Source organism: Rhinichthys klamathensis, unplaced genomic scaffold, assembly GCF_029890125.1.
Source record: "Rhinichthys klamathensis goyatoka isolate OS25496 unplaced genomic scaffold, OSU_Roscu_1.1 h1tg000473l_1, whole genome shotgun sequence".
Taxonomy (NCBI): Eukaryota; Metazoa; Chordata; class Actinopteri; order Cypriniformes; family Leuciscidae; genus Rhinichthys; species Rhinichthys klamathensis.
Window position 1 is genome coordinate 613702 of NW_026606961.1, and position 17827 is coordinate 631528.

General features: G+C 43.2%; 1 protein-coding gene and 1 long non-coding RNA gene across 2 annotated transcripts; both read left to right on the top strand.

Moving 5' to 3' along the window:
• Window positions 1-11474: 11474 nt before the first annotated feature.
• On the top strand, window positions 11475-13545 carry si:ch211-284e13.9 (uncharacterized protein LOC566600 homolog). Its single transcript, XM_056236935.1, has 3 exons — window positions 11475-11524; window positions 11816-11874; window positions 12932-13545. The coding sequence occupies exons 2-3, from the start codon at window positions 11860-11862 to the stop codon at window positions 13391-13393; spliced, it is 477 nt and encodes a 158-aa protein (XP_056092910.1). The 5' UTR covers window positions 11475-11524; window positions 11816-11859; the 3' UTR covers window positions 13394-13545.
• Window positions 13546-14097: 552 nt separating this feature from the next.
• Window positions 14098-17309, top strand: LOC130072052 (uncharacterized). The gene is made up of 3 exons (XR_008804065.1): window positions 14098-14200; window positions 15681-15734; window positions 16682-17309. It is a non-coding gene; the product is annotated as an uncharacterized LOC130072052 (long non-coding RNA).
• Window positions 17310-17827: the final 518 nt, after the last annotated feature.

The following is a 17827-nucleotide window of genomic DNA, read 5'->3' on the forward strand; positions in this document are numbered from 1 at the left end:
GTATGTATTGCAATGACATTGCAATGACATGTACATTTCAAGAATGTAATTAAGCATTTTTGTGGTGAATCAGATCTTTTTTCCCCATGAAAATATCATTCCTGGGTAACGTAATGAATTTTTAAATTAATTACATTTCTACCATTGTTGGCATATACAAATACTGATATCCACAATTAGAGCCCAACAAACAATTAGTGGTCGGAAAACTACATTTTAATCACAATTAATATAATCAATTTGGGATTTCATATAGACATGTGGCTGCTGATAACTCAAAATTCAGAACCAAATTAAAAAAGAAAGTTTAAAAATGTTAATAATATAACTATAATAACTATGCCTAAAAGTTTACAAATGTTAATTAAAAACTAGATTGTTATGCATATGTCATTCTGGATAACGGATGACATGTCCTGGCAAAAAAAGAGTTGTTTTGTTTTCCAAGAATGACATGTTGTTATCTAGGAATGACAAAACAAATATTTGTTCTTTATAAATCAGGCACTAACTTAACCACCTATGGATAACTTCAACTTAGCTATCATCACGTAAGGTAATCTTTTAGATCAAATAGATCGTTTTTTAATATAAAAACATTATAAATGTTTTATTAGTGTTACTGTTATCCAAAAGGACAGATGATATTGCTACAAAGTTTACCAGTGACCGAAAAGGTCAAAATATCAACATTTTAAGAGAAGCTTACTGACCTTTGCACATGTTCTGGTGCTCCTTCAGGGTCTTCTTTTTGATACAATATTATGTCACATGACATACTAAAATACATTATGGTCTAAAAGTGTCATTGATGTCTGTTATCCAGGAATGACATTAGAGAAATCACAATTTGGAGACAAAAGTCTTTCTGTCATAAACATGTAAATAAGCTTATTATTATCACTATGTATCGTTGAAAACATCAATGCAATTATGCCCAAGTAGATTTTAAATATTTTTATATATTTTTTACATTTTTGTCATGTTTTTGTATTCAGATTTTAAGCCGGGGCAGTTACCCGTAATGACATTTTGGGACTTTTGAGCTAATCTTCCTTAAAGATTAATTATTTATAATGAATTCTCACATGAGTAATTAAAGAGGGGGATTTAAGTGCATTTAAAAATGTATAATTTTTAATATTATGAATATGCTTTGGACACCAGAATTGACACGCCACGTCATTGACCCAAATACAAAAATGATCTTGCAATTGCAAGTGCAAATAAATAACAAAGTATAATATACTGTCAGTCAGACCTGTATTACAGACCATCAAAACCTGACAAATACAAGTATAGTATCTAATACAAAGTATTTTATTGTAAACAAAATTTTAAATACACCTCTGTAATCTAAAAATTATAATATTAATTATTTTTAAGATGGGAATATTAAAATATTTGTGACTAAGAAACAATTATCTATAACTAAAACTTTATTATAACTAAATGCTAAATGCAGATGATATCACATTTAAAATCAGTGAATACCATTCTGTCCCATAAATGACAGTGTCAGGGTTTCTGTCACTTCTGTTTGGTTTTTATGTGGTTTGGTGACAGAGCTCTGACATTCCCGGGGCCTATACCATGAAGCCGGTTTAGGTGGCTAGCCAGCTATGTTTCAGCTTAGTTTCCGCCAACCCTGGGTTTTAGGTACTATGAAAGTAGCTCGGCTTTAATCGGTGTTCGTTGCCATGGTATCTTACGCTGCACAGCTAACCTGCTCCGGGGCAGGTTAAGTTCTGGATTCGAGATCTCAGACTGAAGTTTGACCAATCAGCTGTGAGCAAAGACACATATAGGTGACGTAACTAATTCCCAGTGTTTGTTGCAATGGCTTTACATTTTCTTTCAAATCCTGTGGACATCTCAGCGCAAATTGTTAGACGAGCACATCGTAGAGAAAGAGTTTTTAGCCGGACAAAATCCCCTTGCCTTTCCTGATAGTGTATGAAAGATACCGATTTTCTGCGGAAGGAATATCTTATCTTTGCGAACTTCTTGAGCCGCACATAAATAATTTAACACATCGAATTCATGCACTTACTGTACCATAAATGGTATTGCGTTGCGTTTTTTTTTTTTTGCAAGTGGTAGCCTACAAACTTGCACGATCGGTGATGCACAGAATCTAGGGGAAAACACGGTTTGTCGAACCATTCGCAAGTGGTCCTCGCTCTGCAGGAGTACATTAATAGTTTAGTGTTCCCCAGACATTTATTGACCATGTCCATAATAGAGGGTTTTTATAAAATTGCCGGTAAAATATATTGATAGGGTGACATCGTTTTTTTTTTTTTTTTTTCAAAAAGCAAATTTCACAAATGTATATAATACAGTAGCCTACATGTTAAGCATTATTTTAATCTCATGATAGGAGTCCCTATAGAGTCATTGGAGCAATAGCCTGCACACATGTTGCAATCTCCACTTCTCTTGGAGAACATGAGGCAGATTATGTTAATAGAAAGTCTTTTCACAGCCTTAATGTTCAGGTAGAGATTATGTGAACATGTGAAATTATTATTTTCTGTGAGATGAATCTTTAAATTAATAGTAAAATTAACAGATAACAATATTTCCGTGAGTATGTTGTGTCAGCGCTTTGAGGAAAGCTAGTTAAATTCGGTACAGTACAAAACACTGTTAATTTGAATTGGGACAGCAAAACCTACACAATAACCCCCTATCATGACCCTCATGTGTCAGTAAAACCATAGTAAAAGTTAGAGATGATCTTTGGCATCCTAAAGGCACGTTTCAACTGTCTTCGGCGCTTAAGAGTCACCAGAGTGGGCATCACAGATAGTGTCTGCATGTGCCATTCTGCACAATACAGCCACCATAGAAAGGAGCCAGAACCACCACAGAAAGCTTCTCCCCGATGAAACTGACCCGAACACACTTGACCACCCAGCTGGTGCAAATGTAGTTGCAATCACCATACAATATTACACTTAATAAAAGCACATTGAAACTGCAGATAGGTCTCAAACTGTTTTATTGGTTTTGTGGGATGGGGGGGAGAAAGAAAGCAATAGAAAGTTGCATTAATAAATATTCATGCTAAAGTGTTACTTGGTTAAATAAGTTCACATGCTGAGATCAGTTTAATCTAGCTGTTACATATATTTTTTAAATGTGGAGCCTCCTCAGCTCACAGTCAGGCTCCTTTAGTGTGCAGTCTATAGGCTCCTTTAGTGTGCAGTCTAGCTCTATAGGCTCCTTTAGTGTGCAGTCTAGCTCTATAGGCTCCTTTAGTGTGCAGTCTAGCTCTATAGGCTCCTTTAGTGTGCAGTCTAGCTCTATAGGCTCCTTTAGTGTGCAGTCTAGCTCTACAGGCTCCTTTAGTGTGCAGTCTAGCTCTATAGGCTCCTTTAGTGTGCAGTCTAGCTCTATAGGCTCCTTTAGTGTGCAGTCTAGCTCTATAGGCTCCTTTAGTGTGCAGTCTAGCTCTATAGGCTCCTTTAGTGTGCAGTCTAGCTCCATAGGCTCCTTTAGTGTGCAGTCTAGCTCTACAGGCTCCTTTAGTGTGCAGTCTAGCTCTATAGGCTCCTTTAGTGTGCAGTCTAGCTCTATAGGCTCCTTTAGTGTGCAGTCTAGCTCTATAGGCTCCTTTAGTGTGCAGTCTAGCTCTATAGGCTCCTTTAGTGTGCAGTCTAGCTCTACAGGCTCCTTTAGTGTGCAGTCTAGCTCTATAGGCTCCTTTAGTGTGCAGTCTAGCTCTATAGGCTCCTTTAGTGTGCAGTCTAGCTCTATAGGCTCCTTTAGTGTGCAGTCTAGCTCTATAGGCTCCTTTAGTGTGCAGTCTAGCTCTATAGGCTCCTTTAGTGTGCAGTCTAGCTCTACAGGCTCCTTTAGTGTGCAGTCTAGCTCTATAGGCTCCTTTAGTGTGCAGTCTAGCTCTATAGGCTCCTTTAGTGTGCAGTCTAGCTCTATAGGCTCCTTTAGTGTGCAGTCTAGCTCTATAGGCTCCTTTAGTGTGCAGTCTAGCTCTATAGGCTCCTTTAGTGTGCAGTCTAGCTCCATATGCTCCTTTAGTGTGCAGTCTAGCTCCATAGGCTCCTTTTGTAAAGGGCCCTGACTGAGTCTGTTTCCACCTGAAACATAATTCCACCACAAACATGATCATTACAAGTTTTTGGGAGGCTAATCAACTTACAAAAAGTTCCTTGACAAACACCTGTTATATATGTCAAGGGTTTTAAATCCTTACCTTGTTCACATTTCTTTTGAAGCCTGTTGAGGTAGAGGCTTCAGTTTCTGGGACAGGTTGTGAAAAATCCTACAAATAAAAGAGATGTGTAACTTGGGCCAGTCCCTGTTTTATGCCACACATTCAAATGTTTGCCTTAATAAAAAGCCCAGTGCATTCACCTCAGCAACTGTCCCAGAACACAGACAGTGTCTTCATCATTTCCTCCTCCCTGATAAATAAAAGTATAGGCCAATATGTTTCTGGTGTTCTGTCTGCTGCATACTGACCTCTGTGTGGGAGACTTGTGTGTGTGCTGGCTTCAACAGGGACACTGCATTTCCCTCTACTGCAGAACATACAGTCAGCCATATTTAAAACTTAAAATAGTAATGTATCACACACGTACCCAGTGTTACTTGTTTAGAGGAGCCAGCACCAGGGTCAGATTGTACAGCACCTGTAATCCCATCCATAATCGGCCGTCCCTTATTCCTATCAGAGCCAACTCAGTGTATTCTGGAGGAGTGGCCCTCCACTGGTTTTCTGAATTTCACTCTTTTTTTGGTTTGCCTCAAACAAGAGTTAATAAAAAAATAATAAAAGGTTGTGTGTAAATACTTACTATACTTTGAATTATATTTTTATATTTGGTCTTTATCATCTGCCAAGAACGTTTGGAGTTGCATCTAAAAATCAATGAATATTAATCTTTATTAGTACATGCACATTTTTTTATATATTATAAAAATATAGGCTATATTTCACACACACATACATTCATAGCCTAAATATACATCATTTTACATGAATAAAGAACGTATTTATTTAGCTTACACATAAACACAATCAGCAATCTTTCTCCAACAGTCTTCTCTTGCTTTGGCAGCAGAGACCGTATTGTTTCGAGCTTGTAATACATATTTAAATTCATCGTAATTCTGAATGATTATCTCTTGCTCCTCCGCGGAAAGAAAATATCGCTCTCGCTCTATCCATATCGAACGCGATTGGTTGTTCGGTGCCAACGTCACTTTGGTATGTGCACGCGCTCGTGGAGTAATCATAGCTTAAGATCAAAGCCTGAGTTGACAGAGAAAGTTGATGAGCTGCGTCATGGTACCAATAAAGCCTGATTGCATCGGTTTGGTTTTGTCAACTCAAAACTAATCCTGTAACTCCGAGTTTGTTCAGCTACCTTCATGGTACAGGCCCCCGGTTTGTCCTGTGTTTGTGTTTAGTCTGGTTTGTTGTGAGCAAATGGCTTGTCTTGTATTCATTGTGCCATGTCCTCTCTTGTCAATTGTCTGGCCCCTCCCATCTTGTTACCTGATTATTGATTAATTTGCCCCACCTGCCTTGTTCGTTACCTTTTGTTTGCTTCCTATTTAGTCTCCCTGTGTTTGCAGTCCTGTGCTGGTTCGTTGTCTATGTTCCATCGTGTTTCTTGTCTGATGCCATATGCATGTCTAGTTTTCCCCCATGGGGAGTTTTGTGTTTTGTTTTGTTTTGTTTTGTTTTGTTTTGTTTTGTTTTGTTTTGTTTTGTTTAATAAATATCATGAGTTTCCTGCACATGAATCCTCGTTTCACTTTTGACCCTTCCGTGACAGACCGTTCTCTTACGAGAGGTTCTCTCGTATTGCGTAAGCTAGCTTACGCTGCGGGAAAGATTCATCTTTGCTGAGAGTTTGAAGCCAAAAAATTATTTCATAATTTGTATCCATTGACAATGCAGTTCCTCTGCGGCAGACCTAGAGCAGGCTAGCTAGCAGCTCATTGGTTCGCTCAGAGAGAACTGCTTAAGCCTATGGGAGAGCGGGGCTGAACCCGCTTCCAATGAGAGGCGCCCGCGCGCTCATTGCGTCATGGCCCGCCAGAATGGGCGTCGCTATGGTGTATATAACAGTCTCTCCCAGGCTTAAATGTTGATTAATTTCATCTTCAGCAAGCTGCACGCTTCTGCTGTCCTGAGAAAAGCCGTCGCCGTCGAGAAGGCATCACTCTAGCGAGCTCCCGGACCCTGAAGAAGCCGGCCGTCTTCGCCACCTTCAGCCGCCCTGCAAGCTAGCGCCATCCGACGACTGTATCCTTCTCTTTTCTCTATATATCTAAAAGAGCCGAGCGTCTTTTTAAAGATGTCTCGTTTTTCCTGCGGCTCTTGCCGCGCTCCTCTCGAGGACGGAGACCGCCATGTCATCTGCGCTCTCTGCCTGGGACTCGAGCACGCAGAACTCGCCCTCGCGGATGGAGGATGCGACTTCTGTGAGAGCCTGCCGTTGTCGTCCCTGCGGGCACGACTTCTGGCAGCAAAATCCGCTCCCGCGCCGCCTCCCTCTTCGCCGCGTAAGAAGAAACGCCACTCCCAGAGGCCGCCGGAGCCCCCTGCGGAACCATGCGGGCCGCCGCCGCCGCTTCCCGCTTCCCGCTCTCCCTCCCCGCCCCTGCCGGACATACAGTTGCCGCCGAGTGGCCGCTCTGTCGCTTCCGATGACGCCACGGAGGAGAAGGATTCCTGTTCACTGCTCGCGTCAGACAGTGAAGAATGGTCATCTCTCGGATCCACGAGAGAGTCGGCGGGGATCCGCGCCAGGATAGAGGAGGAACTAATGCGCCTCCTCTCACAGGCCGTCGAACGCCTCGGTCTCGAGTGGTCTCCTCCACCCGAGCAGGCCCCGAACCGGATGGACGGCAGCTTTTTTCATCGGCCCTCGACCCCCGCGTGCAACCGGGCCGCCCCATTCCTGCCTGAACTTCACACAGAGCTGACGAAGTCCTGGAATGCCCCGCTCTCGGCTAGAAACCGCTCCGATATATCCGCCTCGCTGCGCTCGGTGGACGGAGCCGCCGAAAAAGGTTACTCAGCCATGCCGCCCGTTGAGGACTTGGTCGCCGCACACCTCTGCCCGCCCTCTGCTAGATGGCGCTCTTCCCCCACGCTTCCTTCGAAAGCTTGCAGAGCGACCTCGAGCTTTCATGCTCCGCCGGTCAGGCCGCCGCAGCGCTACATTCTATGTCTGTCCTCCAAGTGTTACAGAGCGATATTCTCCGTGAGTGGGCCGAAAGCGGTAGAAACCCCTCCCCCGCTGTCACGGATCTGAGAAGTGCTACGGACCTCGCCCTTCGCGCCACTAAAGCCGCCGCACAAGCTCTGGGGAGATGCATGGCCAGCCTTTGTGTAGCCGAGAGACACTTATGGCTCACGCTCGCCGACATGGGAGATTCTGAGCGCGCCACGTTTCTTAACGCGCCCCTCTCCCCGACGGGCCTTTTTGGATCTGCTGTCACGGGAATCGTCGATCGCTTTTCCGAGGTCCAGAAAGCTACTCAGGCCATGAATTTGTTTCTGCCCCGCCGCGCTAGCTCTTCCGCGGGCCGCTCTCGCGAGCCTCCTGCCAGAGCTCCACCACAGCGCCCCCCTCCGCAGACTCAAACAGCCCAGCGCAGACAGGGCGGCCGCCCTCGCTCTCGCTCTGACAGCCGCCGCAGACCGCCGCCCCCACGGGGCCCGCGACCCAAGATCACGCTGAAGCCTGATCATCAGAAGTCTGCCTAGCAAAGTTAAGAAAACGACGGTGCTCTCCCGCTGCGGCCGGACCGCCGTCAAAGCTTCGCCCTCTGCCAGTCCCCGTTGTTTCGCCGACTGCTGTAGTGTTGACCGCCACAAACAAGCCGGTGTCCCAGCCCGCTTGCGAGCGACAAAAAGCCGTTTTTACGGCTACCCAGAGAAATCTCAAAAAGAGAAAATTTGCCAGTTGTGTAGAAAATGTGCCCACAATCATGTGCTCACCCATACACACAAGCATAACATATCCCGTGTCTCTCTCAGAGCCCCATCACATGAAACGGGCACAGCCCGCTCTAATATCAGAGAACATAAACACGCCCACGAGCTCGTGCGCGTGTCCCCTCTCTGCTCGCTCTGTTTCACGGCCCATAGACTCCTCTCTGAGTGCAAATCCCGTTGCCACACACATTCAAAGCGCGCCCACACACTGTGTCCAGGCCGCTATGTGCAGCAATCAGGGCGATATAGCCATTCGGCCACTAGCCGCATGCTCCAAAGCGTGGGAGGCCATTCCAGGCATTTCCCCGTGGGTGCTAAGCATTATAAAGAACGGCTATCTGCTACAGTTTCGCCGCCGCCCGCCTCGTGCGCGCGCGCGGCTCGAATCTACTGTCAGCCCGCTGGCCGCCGGCACGCTCCGCTCAGAAATTGCGACGCTGTTGCAAAAGGGCGCCATAGAGAGAGTCCCACCATCTATGACCGAGTGGGGGTTTTACGGCCGTTATTTTCTGGTTCCCAAGAAAGACGGCGGCCTCAGACCTCATGAAGAGACCGTTCAAGATGCTCACTACCAGGAAACTCCTCGCGCAGGTGCGCCAGGGGGACTGGTTCATCTCTCTAGACCTGAAAGACGCCTATTTTCAGATCCAGATAAATCCCCGTCACAGGCCATTCTCACGTTTCGCCGTCGAGGGTCATGTTTATCAATACGCCGTTCTCCCGTTCGGCTTATCCCTGGCGCCCCGTACATTCACGAAGTGCATGGATACGGCGCTCGCCCCCCTGCGGAGCCAGGGGCTGCGCATATTGAATTATCTGGACGACTGGCTGATTTTGGCCCAATCACAGACGGAGCTTCTGTCGCACCGCGCAGTTCTCCTCGACCATCTGAAAACGCTGGGCCTCTCTGTCAACTGGACAAAGAGCTCCCTTCAACCCAGTCAATCGATTTCCTTTCAAGGAATAGATTTGAACTCGGTCACGATGACGGCTCGCCTGTCTACACAGCGCGCGCGCAGTGTACAGCGACTGGCCGCCTCGTTTCAGATGGGCACCCGCACACCTCTGAAAGCTTTTCAGAGGATGCTGGGTTACATGGCCTCAGCCTCCGCTGTGCTTCAGCTGGGCCTTCTGCACATGCGTCCGTTTCAGCTTTGGTTAAACAGCCGTGTACCCCAAATACTGTGGCGGCTATTCGGCAGAGCAGAGGTGGACCTCTTCGCGTCAGAAGAGAACGCTCACTGCCCAATATTTTTCTCAAGGAGCGAGGACGCGCTAGCCCAGGAATGGCCTCGCCGCCCGCTCTATGCATTCCCTCCGATCGCTCTGCTACCACAGGTAATTCAGAGGATCAGGGACACACGCCACTCGGTGCTCCTCATAGCCCCGCGTTGGGAGAGTCAGAATTGGGTTCCGGAGCTCACTCAGCTGTCACAGACAGCCCCGTGGCCCATCCCAGTCAGAGCAGATCTCCTCTCTCAAGCTCGCGGCACGATCTGGGACCCCCATCCACGGCGCTGGGCGCTACATGCATGGGTGATCAACGACTATTCGTCGATTTGCCAGAAGGAGTAAGAAACACTATCATACAGGCTAGAGCACCTTCCACGAGAAGGCTCTATGCGTCTAAATGGTCTGTGTTCTCAAAATGGTGCACCGACAAACATCTGGACCCACGGTCATGCGAGGTGCCGTCTTTGCTTGTTTTCCTTCAAGAGATGCTGGACAAGGGCAGGTCCCCCTCCACTCTCAAGGTTTACGTGGCAGCCGTCGCGGCGTTCTCTGAACCCCGACGCGCTCAGTCCCTGGGCAAAGACGAGTTAGTCATCCGCTTCCTCAGGGGAGCTAAGAGGATGAACCCTCCGCGCCCCCCTTCGGTTCCTATCTGGGATCTTTCTATAGTTCTCGAAGCTATGAAAGCACCCCCGTTCGAACCGCTCGAGTCTGTGGACCTAAAATACCTCTCGCTCAAAACCGTTTTTCTGACGGCTCTGTCCTCAGTAAAACGCGTGGGGGATCTTCACGCGCTCTCATCCAGCGCCGCGTGTCTTGAGTTTGGACCGAATGATTCTGTTGTCATTCTCAAACCTAGACATGGCTATGTCCCGAAGGCGATTGGTACCCCGTTCAGGGCTCTGATTATTTCCCTATCGGCTCTGCCTTCATCCGATAGTGAGCGCGACGCCAATCTCCTCTGCCCGGTGCGGGCTCTGAGATTGTACACTACGCGCGCTGCCGCGTTCAGACGCGCTGAGCAGCTTTTCGTGTCGTTTGGGGGGCGCACCAAAGGTCTGGCCGCCTCTAAACAGACACTGTCTAGATGGATAGTAGACGCTATCGCCTCTGCTTACGCATCTAAATGCCTGCCCTGCCCTCTGGGCATCAGGGCGCACTCCACTAGAGGCATGGCCTCATCGTGGGCATGGTCCTGTGGAATTTCCATTCATGACATTTGTGTGGCCGCGGGATGGGCCTCCCCGTCCACTTTTGTCAGATTTTACAACTTGGAAGTTCCCGCCTTGCAGGCAAAATTACTAATTGTCTAACGACCAGCTCCCTAAGAAGCTGCATTACTGGGAGTCCCTCACACAACCGGTTCGCCCCTTGTGCTCTCCTTAAATGCTTATACACTTGATGTGCCCGCTCTGCCGGCCTCATACATGCTTATGTATACACTTCATGTGCCCGCTCTGCCGGCCTCATAATACATTCACTCCACGTTAAAAATCCCCCGGTATCACCCTGGGATTCATGAGTGGATTCATAGCGCGCACGGCGTTGACCAGGTGTTCCCGCAGCGTAAGCTAGCTTACGCAATACGAGAGAACCTCTCGTAAGAGAACGAATCGGTTAGCTAACGTAACCTCGGTTCTCTCTAGAAGAGGGAACGAGTATTGCGTTCCCGGCCGTGCTTGCGCTACTAGCGTTTCGCTTCACGCTGAAATAAATCAACATATAAGCCTGGGAGAGACTGTTATATACACCATAGCCACGCCCATTCTGGCGGGCCATGACGCAATGAGCGCGCGGGCGCCTCTCATTGGAAGCGGGTTCAGCCCCGCTCTCCCATAGGCTTAAGCAGTTCTCTCTGAGCGAACCAATGAGCTGCTAGCTAGCCTGCTCTAGGTCTGCCGCAGAGGAACTGCGTTGTCAATGGATACAAATTATGAAATAATTTTTTGGCTTCAAACTCTCAGCAAAGATGAATCTTTCCCGCAGCGTAAGCTAGCTTACGCAATACTCGTTCCCTCTTCTAGAGAGAACCGAGGTTACGTTAGGTAACCGATTCGTTTGTAACCTGAACAGACAATAAATCTTGCACTCACTGTTAATGTCAGTTAAAATGATCCCACTCTGTCATATAATCAGTTAGGAAGCAGTGAAAAAAGGTCATTTAAGGTTGTGTTTGACATTAGTGAGTAAAGACAAAGTGAAAGTTATGTGGTTCTTTGGTATTCCCCTTCATTCAAGCTGTGATTACAAGCAGGAACATACCGGTTCAGGCACAGACGTGTTTATGATCTACCAGTAAAGAAGGTATTTGTTATTTGCTTAATGTTTTTGTTTTTAGTTACTTCACTCTCTACATGTTCTGTTATCATTGTGAACAGTCAGTTCAGAGGAAATTGACATTTGTACATTTATGACTTGTACACTAGGAATGAATAAGTGTTGTCTCGTTGTATTAAGAATTAGGCATTGATTAATTGGCCTTTTCCTGACTGATTTAAAAATTGTGTATGTTGAATATGCATGTGTTGTTCTCCAGTGGCTTAAACACCTTTTAATTTACTCTAAATTATCAGTATTTCTTTGTATTGTTCACAGGTTTCTCAGTCTATCTGTGGATGTGGAACAGGAAATTTTAAACCATGAACAGTCCAAAGGTAATGCTTTATTTTAATTTCATTTTCATTTTATTTTCATGAATTTGTACAATCTGCCCTCATTATAACATAATCCTCTAGGAAGGAAATTTTAATTTAGTGCATTCAAGTGGTCTGCACTGAGTGTAAACATATTTTTCCAGAAAAGCCGCAATATGTTGTTAGTCAAGTTATGCACTTATACAGTGAATTTTAAATAACACTTCAATAATAGATAGTATAATAAATAACTTTTAGACACAAATTTGCCTCTTTCTTTTTTCTTTTTTTTTTGCTCCACCAACAAAAATGGTTCCAACAAAGCCAGCACAATTAATCACTGTATTGCATCTCCAACCAACACACAGTTGCCCTTGTTACCGAATGACTCAGTGTTTTTGATAGAATCAGTTGAGTGAATAATTCAATGACTCAATCATAAGGACAGCTGTGTTCGAAACCGCATACTGTATAGTAGGTACTACATTTGGTTTTAAACTTGCTTCGCAACCATTAAAAAGTATCTTCTATATAGTATGAATGTATGTAGTATGAATGAAACTCGGTTGTACTACATCTGCCATGTTGTCACTGTCATGTGACCTAGGGAGTCAGCTGCGTTGCTTCCCTTCCATTCACAAATCCTCTTCCATGGCCTCATGGTATAGTAAAGTGTTCTTAACGCACTTCAGAATGGCTGCATCCAAAATCACATACTTCCCTACTATATAGTAGGCAACAGTATATGACAAGAAGAATGTCTGAATTCATAGTACTCATAAAAGAGTGGGCAAAAAGTATCCGGAAAACCTACTGCTTCAGGCAAGATTCTGAAGTGTGGATAATGGACACTTTACTATCCCATGAGGTCACATGAGAGGAGTTGTGAAAGGTAGTGAAGCGTGTTGAAACATTTTGAATGTACTTCGTTTGAATTATATTCATATTACACACATTCATTCTATATAGAACATACTTTTTTAGTGGTTGGCTCATAGTGACCAACGTCATTTGATGATGTATCCTGCAGAAAAGGGTCACTGAGGGATGAATGTTCACTGTTTGTCTGACTTTTTAGTGTCCCCATTGTCAGCAGTCTGATATCAGAAAGCTGGAGGGTCAGCGTGCGGTCTGCAAGTCTTGTTCTAAAGTGAAGAGGTGCGTGTTTCAGTTCTGCTGGGCATGTCAGAGGGAATGGCCTCGCAATGCTTCGACCACCAACTCCTGCATGCTGCCGAACTGTGCGCTCCGTGCTGCCCTCCTAAGCGTGAAACTGATCAGTGAACCGCAAAGTTCGGTGAAAGGATGCCCGTACCTCAGGGCCTGTCCTGGATGTCATGCCCTACTAACACACAACGGTGAGGGGTGCCCTAACATAATTTGTCCACACTGCAACGAGGAGTTCTGCTTTCGCTGCCTGCGCCCAGAATGCTATGACAATGAAGACTATGACGATGATGATGATGATGATGATGATCTTGAGCCAGAGCCCTGTGTGATAGTGGATAACACTGAGATCCTTCGACATCTAGAACTGTAGTAGTGGATAAATGGAATAACTTTGAGGATAAACTACTAAAAATAACATTTTAATTTAAATTTGATTGATTTAATAATGAGAAAGGAAAAGTGAGAATACTGTATTTTGATTTCCAAAGAGAATACATTTTTACTCCAAAAAGTTCTGTTTTTCTCTTTTCTTTGTAAGCCAGAGGTGCAGAAATATATCTCATTATAATTAGATCAAATTATAATCCTGATGATTCAAATAATTGTTTAAGAGAATGAAGAGAAGCATTTTGGAACTGAAGAATTCATATTAAATTTGTGATTTTGGTTTGACTGTTAGAACTTCTGCATGTAATTTCATTTCATTATTTGAATAGGATTTGTTGTAAAAGCTGCAGTGAATCTTCACATTTTTCGAGAAGGGAAAAGTACCACAGAACATATAGATTACGGTAAAGAGGATTAGAATGCAGTAAAACAGATTCATAATAACAGCATTGATGAGTGATCAGAGCCAGAATATAAAGGGACAGAGCCAGAACTTTCCTTCACTGGTCAGCAGCTGTCACTATATAAACCCATATCACGAAACATCTGCTGGCATCTTTTCAATTAATAGTATTTTTCAAGAAAAACAAACAAACAACGACACATACAGGATTATATTAGACTGTCAATATGGTATCTTTTGTATCTATTATATTCTCTGTGTAAAAACTGAAAGTGAAAGAAGCAGGTCTGTTGGTATTCCCCTTCAGTATGTTTAAGCTTACAGGAAATAAACAGAAACGTTTTGTGTCTCTATGCACAAAGAAGTGGACAGAACACTGAGTCACCGGTACGTACTGGTTTATTAATTTTACTTCTAGTTGTTTGCTGCTCTTATAGGCTTACATCCTATTGCAACAGTCACTGAATATAATTCAGACTTTTCGAATTCACACTTATAGGAAAAAATTATATTTTCTTGTTGGCAAAAAAAAAATTTGATGTTTGAAGTGCCTGTTATTTTACACCTTAGATGTTATTCTGGTGCACTTAGTACATTTTCATGTGGTGGATCATTTGTGGTATAGGGGGGGAGTTCACCCACCTCTTTTTTTTTGTTTTATTGTCATTTGACCACATATTTTGGAACCACTCGTGATTTCTGTCAGACTGTGACACACAGGAGGAGTGGAAGACACCCATTTACTTTAAAAACTGTTTTTGGGTTGTCAAAGTAAAATTTTAGCATAACAAATGTAATGGCTGTTACATCAAAGCAAATTTGTCCATGTCTAAAAATAGTTTTGATCCATATTGGTGATTTAGCAATTATAAAATCATGCAAATCATTTAGCAAAATATCAGCCTGAATTGGTAAGCAAGCTAGTTGTCCAAAATGGCAGTTATGGGGGCAAAGTGAGCCAAATGCTGTGGGTTAAATTGAGCCAGCGTTTTAACTTACCCCACCATATAGGGCACTGTAGTTAAGTTAAATATCTGAAGTATAAACTGGTATAATTTCAATGTAATATTACGCAACTAGTTTTTTTTTTTTTGAGTTTATTTGATGGGAACAATCAAATAAACTTCTCTGATAAGAACCAAAAGATGCTTAATCATATATCTTTCCACCTGTAGTCCCTAATGGCCTAACATGTTCGACATTGCAGGAAAAACTACCATGCCAAGAACCGTTTGACTAAAATGTTTATTAGTTTCAGCGCCATTTATTCATTCATTCTAATTACGTTTTTTATTTAATTATACTCAACAAACTCTCTGTTTAGTCTGTTTTTGGGAAGGTTAGAACTTTGGTCTTCAACTTATTGTTTCAGAAATGCAAACAATTAAAGATATTGAAATTTCAACTTCATTTGGTTGGTTTTATGTTGTTTAAGTTAGCTTTAAGAAAATAAATATGACTATTAATAACAGGAAATTTGGTTATTAAATTAGTTTTTAAAAGAGATAAATTATCTTTAAAATTTCACATGGGTTTGATTCAGATTCAGTTGGTCAGTTTACACCCAGATGGTGCAACTTACCCACTGACTCGGATCAACTTACCTTTTTTTTATAAGAAGCCATGTTTTTAGAACCCTTTGTCATGTATTCTGATCATTTAAAATGATGACACATTTCTTACAACTTTCATTGTACTCCTGCCTAATTATCTCTTATCTTGAGGACCACATAAGTAAAAAATGGCTCATCTTATCCTACTCTCCCCTAATGTCAGTCTCCTCAGTTTCCCTACCAGTTCTCAATACCTTTGTCTTACCTTTTCCTTTCTAATCTGCTGACCCTCGTCTACTCTCTCTCTCACTCAGGTTTGTCATCTGTGAATGTGGTCCAGGAGGATTTGAGCCATGAACGTTCCAAAGGTAGATTGACCGCGCGAGAGCTCTGATATCCATCATGACGTCAGACATTTCGTACACGCTATTTTTAGGCACTTGTTCTGACAGAGTAGTATAGGATGGGAATTAAGCTCTTAGACTCTATTTAGCACACTATGTCAAGGGGTCTGATTAACTGTGACGCAGTTTTCCACTGATAAGTGTCTACAAGAGCCTTCCTGGGTTATAACTTTTAGGGTCATTGAGATATAGCAATCATTTTAGTTCTATTTTAGATGTGAAAATTGCGAAAATGTACTCCTAAGGCAACTAGTAAGATTAGCCTTAATGCATTTTTTTGCAGTTTTGATTCTGTAGTTGAATGAATAAGCTTATGATGTAACTATGTCAGGGTTAAGGCTTCAGATTTGGGTTGTAAAGTACATGAGTTATTGTACTGCCATACTGTACTTGATTAGGCTAGAGCATTATTTAAGGAAACTGTACTTGAAGTAGGCCCACTGTGAAGAAAAATACTTGTACTAGTTTCATTCCTTTAACTTTACATTTAAGTACATTGGGGGGAAATACTTTATTTACCCCTCGGAATGTAATTACACCTTCAATTACATCAATTAGGGTACATATTTCACTGGTCATTGTGTGTGTGTGTGTCTCTATAATAATAATATATATATAATATATATATATATATTTTATTGATGTTTTATCATCTGGTGTGTCCATAGCCCAACATAGTCGGGTAGCCTTGTACAGTTTGTATACTCTAATAAAATCTTAACTGCCTCTTGATTTATGTCACTTTATAAAGTAAAAAAAAAAAAAAGTTTATGGAAGTTATAAATATTGTGCAAATGTTCACTCAAATAATTTTTTTTAAGTGGAATAGCAAGTTAATGGAATCTGTGAAGTAGGGCCCTCTTTATTTATTTGTGTGACCAAATCCCACAAATTCTTTCCCCCTTTCCCAGTGTCCCATTTGTCAGCAGTCTGATATTGGCATTCCGGATGGTCAGCGCGCAGTCTGCAGGTCTTGCTCTAAATCGAAGCGGTGCGTGTTTCAGTTTTGCTTGGCATGTCAGAGAGAATGGCCACGCGACTCTTCGACCACCGAATCCTGCATGCTGCCGAACTGTGCGCTCCGTTCTGCTCTCCTCAGCGACACAAAAATCAGTGACCCACAAAGCTCGGTGAGAGGATGTCCATACTTCAGGGCCTGTCCAGGTTGCAAGGCCCTGCTTACACACAAAGGAACAGGCTGTCCCAACATCGTCTGCCCTCATTGTGGTAGACACATCTGCTTCCGCTGCCTGCGTGAAAGGTGCTTCGGGGAAATAAATATTGGAGCCTTTGCGCTTCTTACCCATAGACTGTCCTTCTTTCAAGATGATGTAAGTCCATGTAGAGTGGTGGACAACAAGCAGAGTCTCACAGTTTTGGGACTGTAACGAGAAAGTTTTGAACACAAAAAAGGCGAATGACAACGCTGAAATCTTACGTAATGAAAAACACCCAGTTAAGGCCTATCCTATGTGATTTATTAAGGAATACTGTAAACATGTTATTGTAAAATGTGCTATTCTTGTACATGTTTAGAAACAGGTAAATAAAAAACACTAGGTGCGTTCCATTCGACCGTAAGTGGACTTCACAGGGTATTTCGCCATCTTAAGTGAGATTCCAATCCGAAGGGAACGAACATCTTCAGTTCGAAGGGCACTGCATAGGGAATAAGGGAACATCGATACATCACTTCACAGGAAGTGGAGAGCGAAAATCAACCAACTGTCATTGTGCACTGCGTCACCAGTCTGAACTAACCATAGAGCAGAGCCGTTGGAAGAGAGTTTACGTATGCATTTGAGTATTCATAAATATTGTTATTATTATGAAAGCTAGAGTATTTATGAACGGTTGGGGTGATGAATGTTACATTTTCATAGTATGAATATCTACACAAATTAAAAGTGTTGAGAAGCAGCTGAGGCACAGTCTAATAAACTAATACAATGTTTTGATTTGTATTTATTATTTGTGTTTTTTCTATATAGGCCTATTATATAATTTTAAATTAGAAAGCAAAGTAAATTACAATATTTTATATTGTAATTTATATC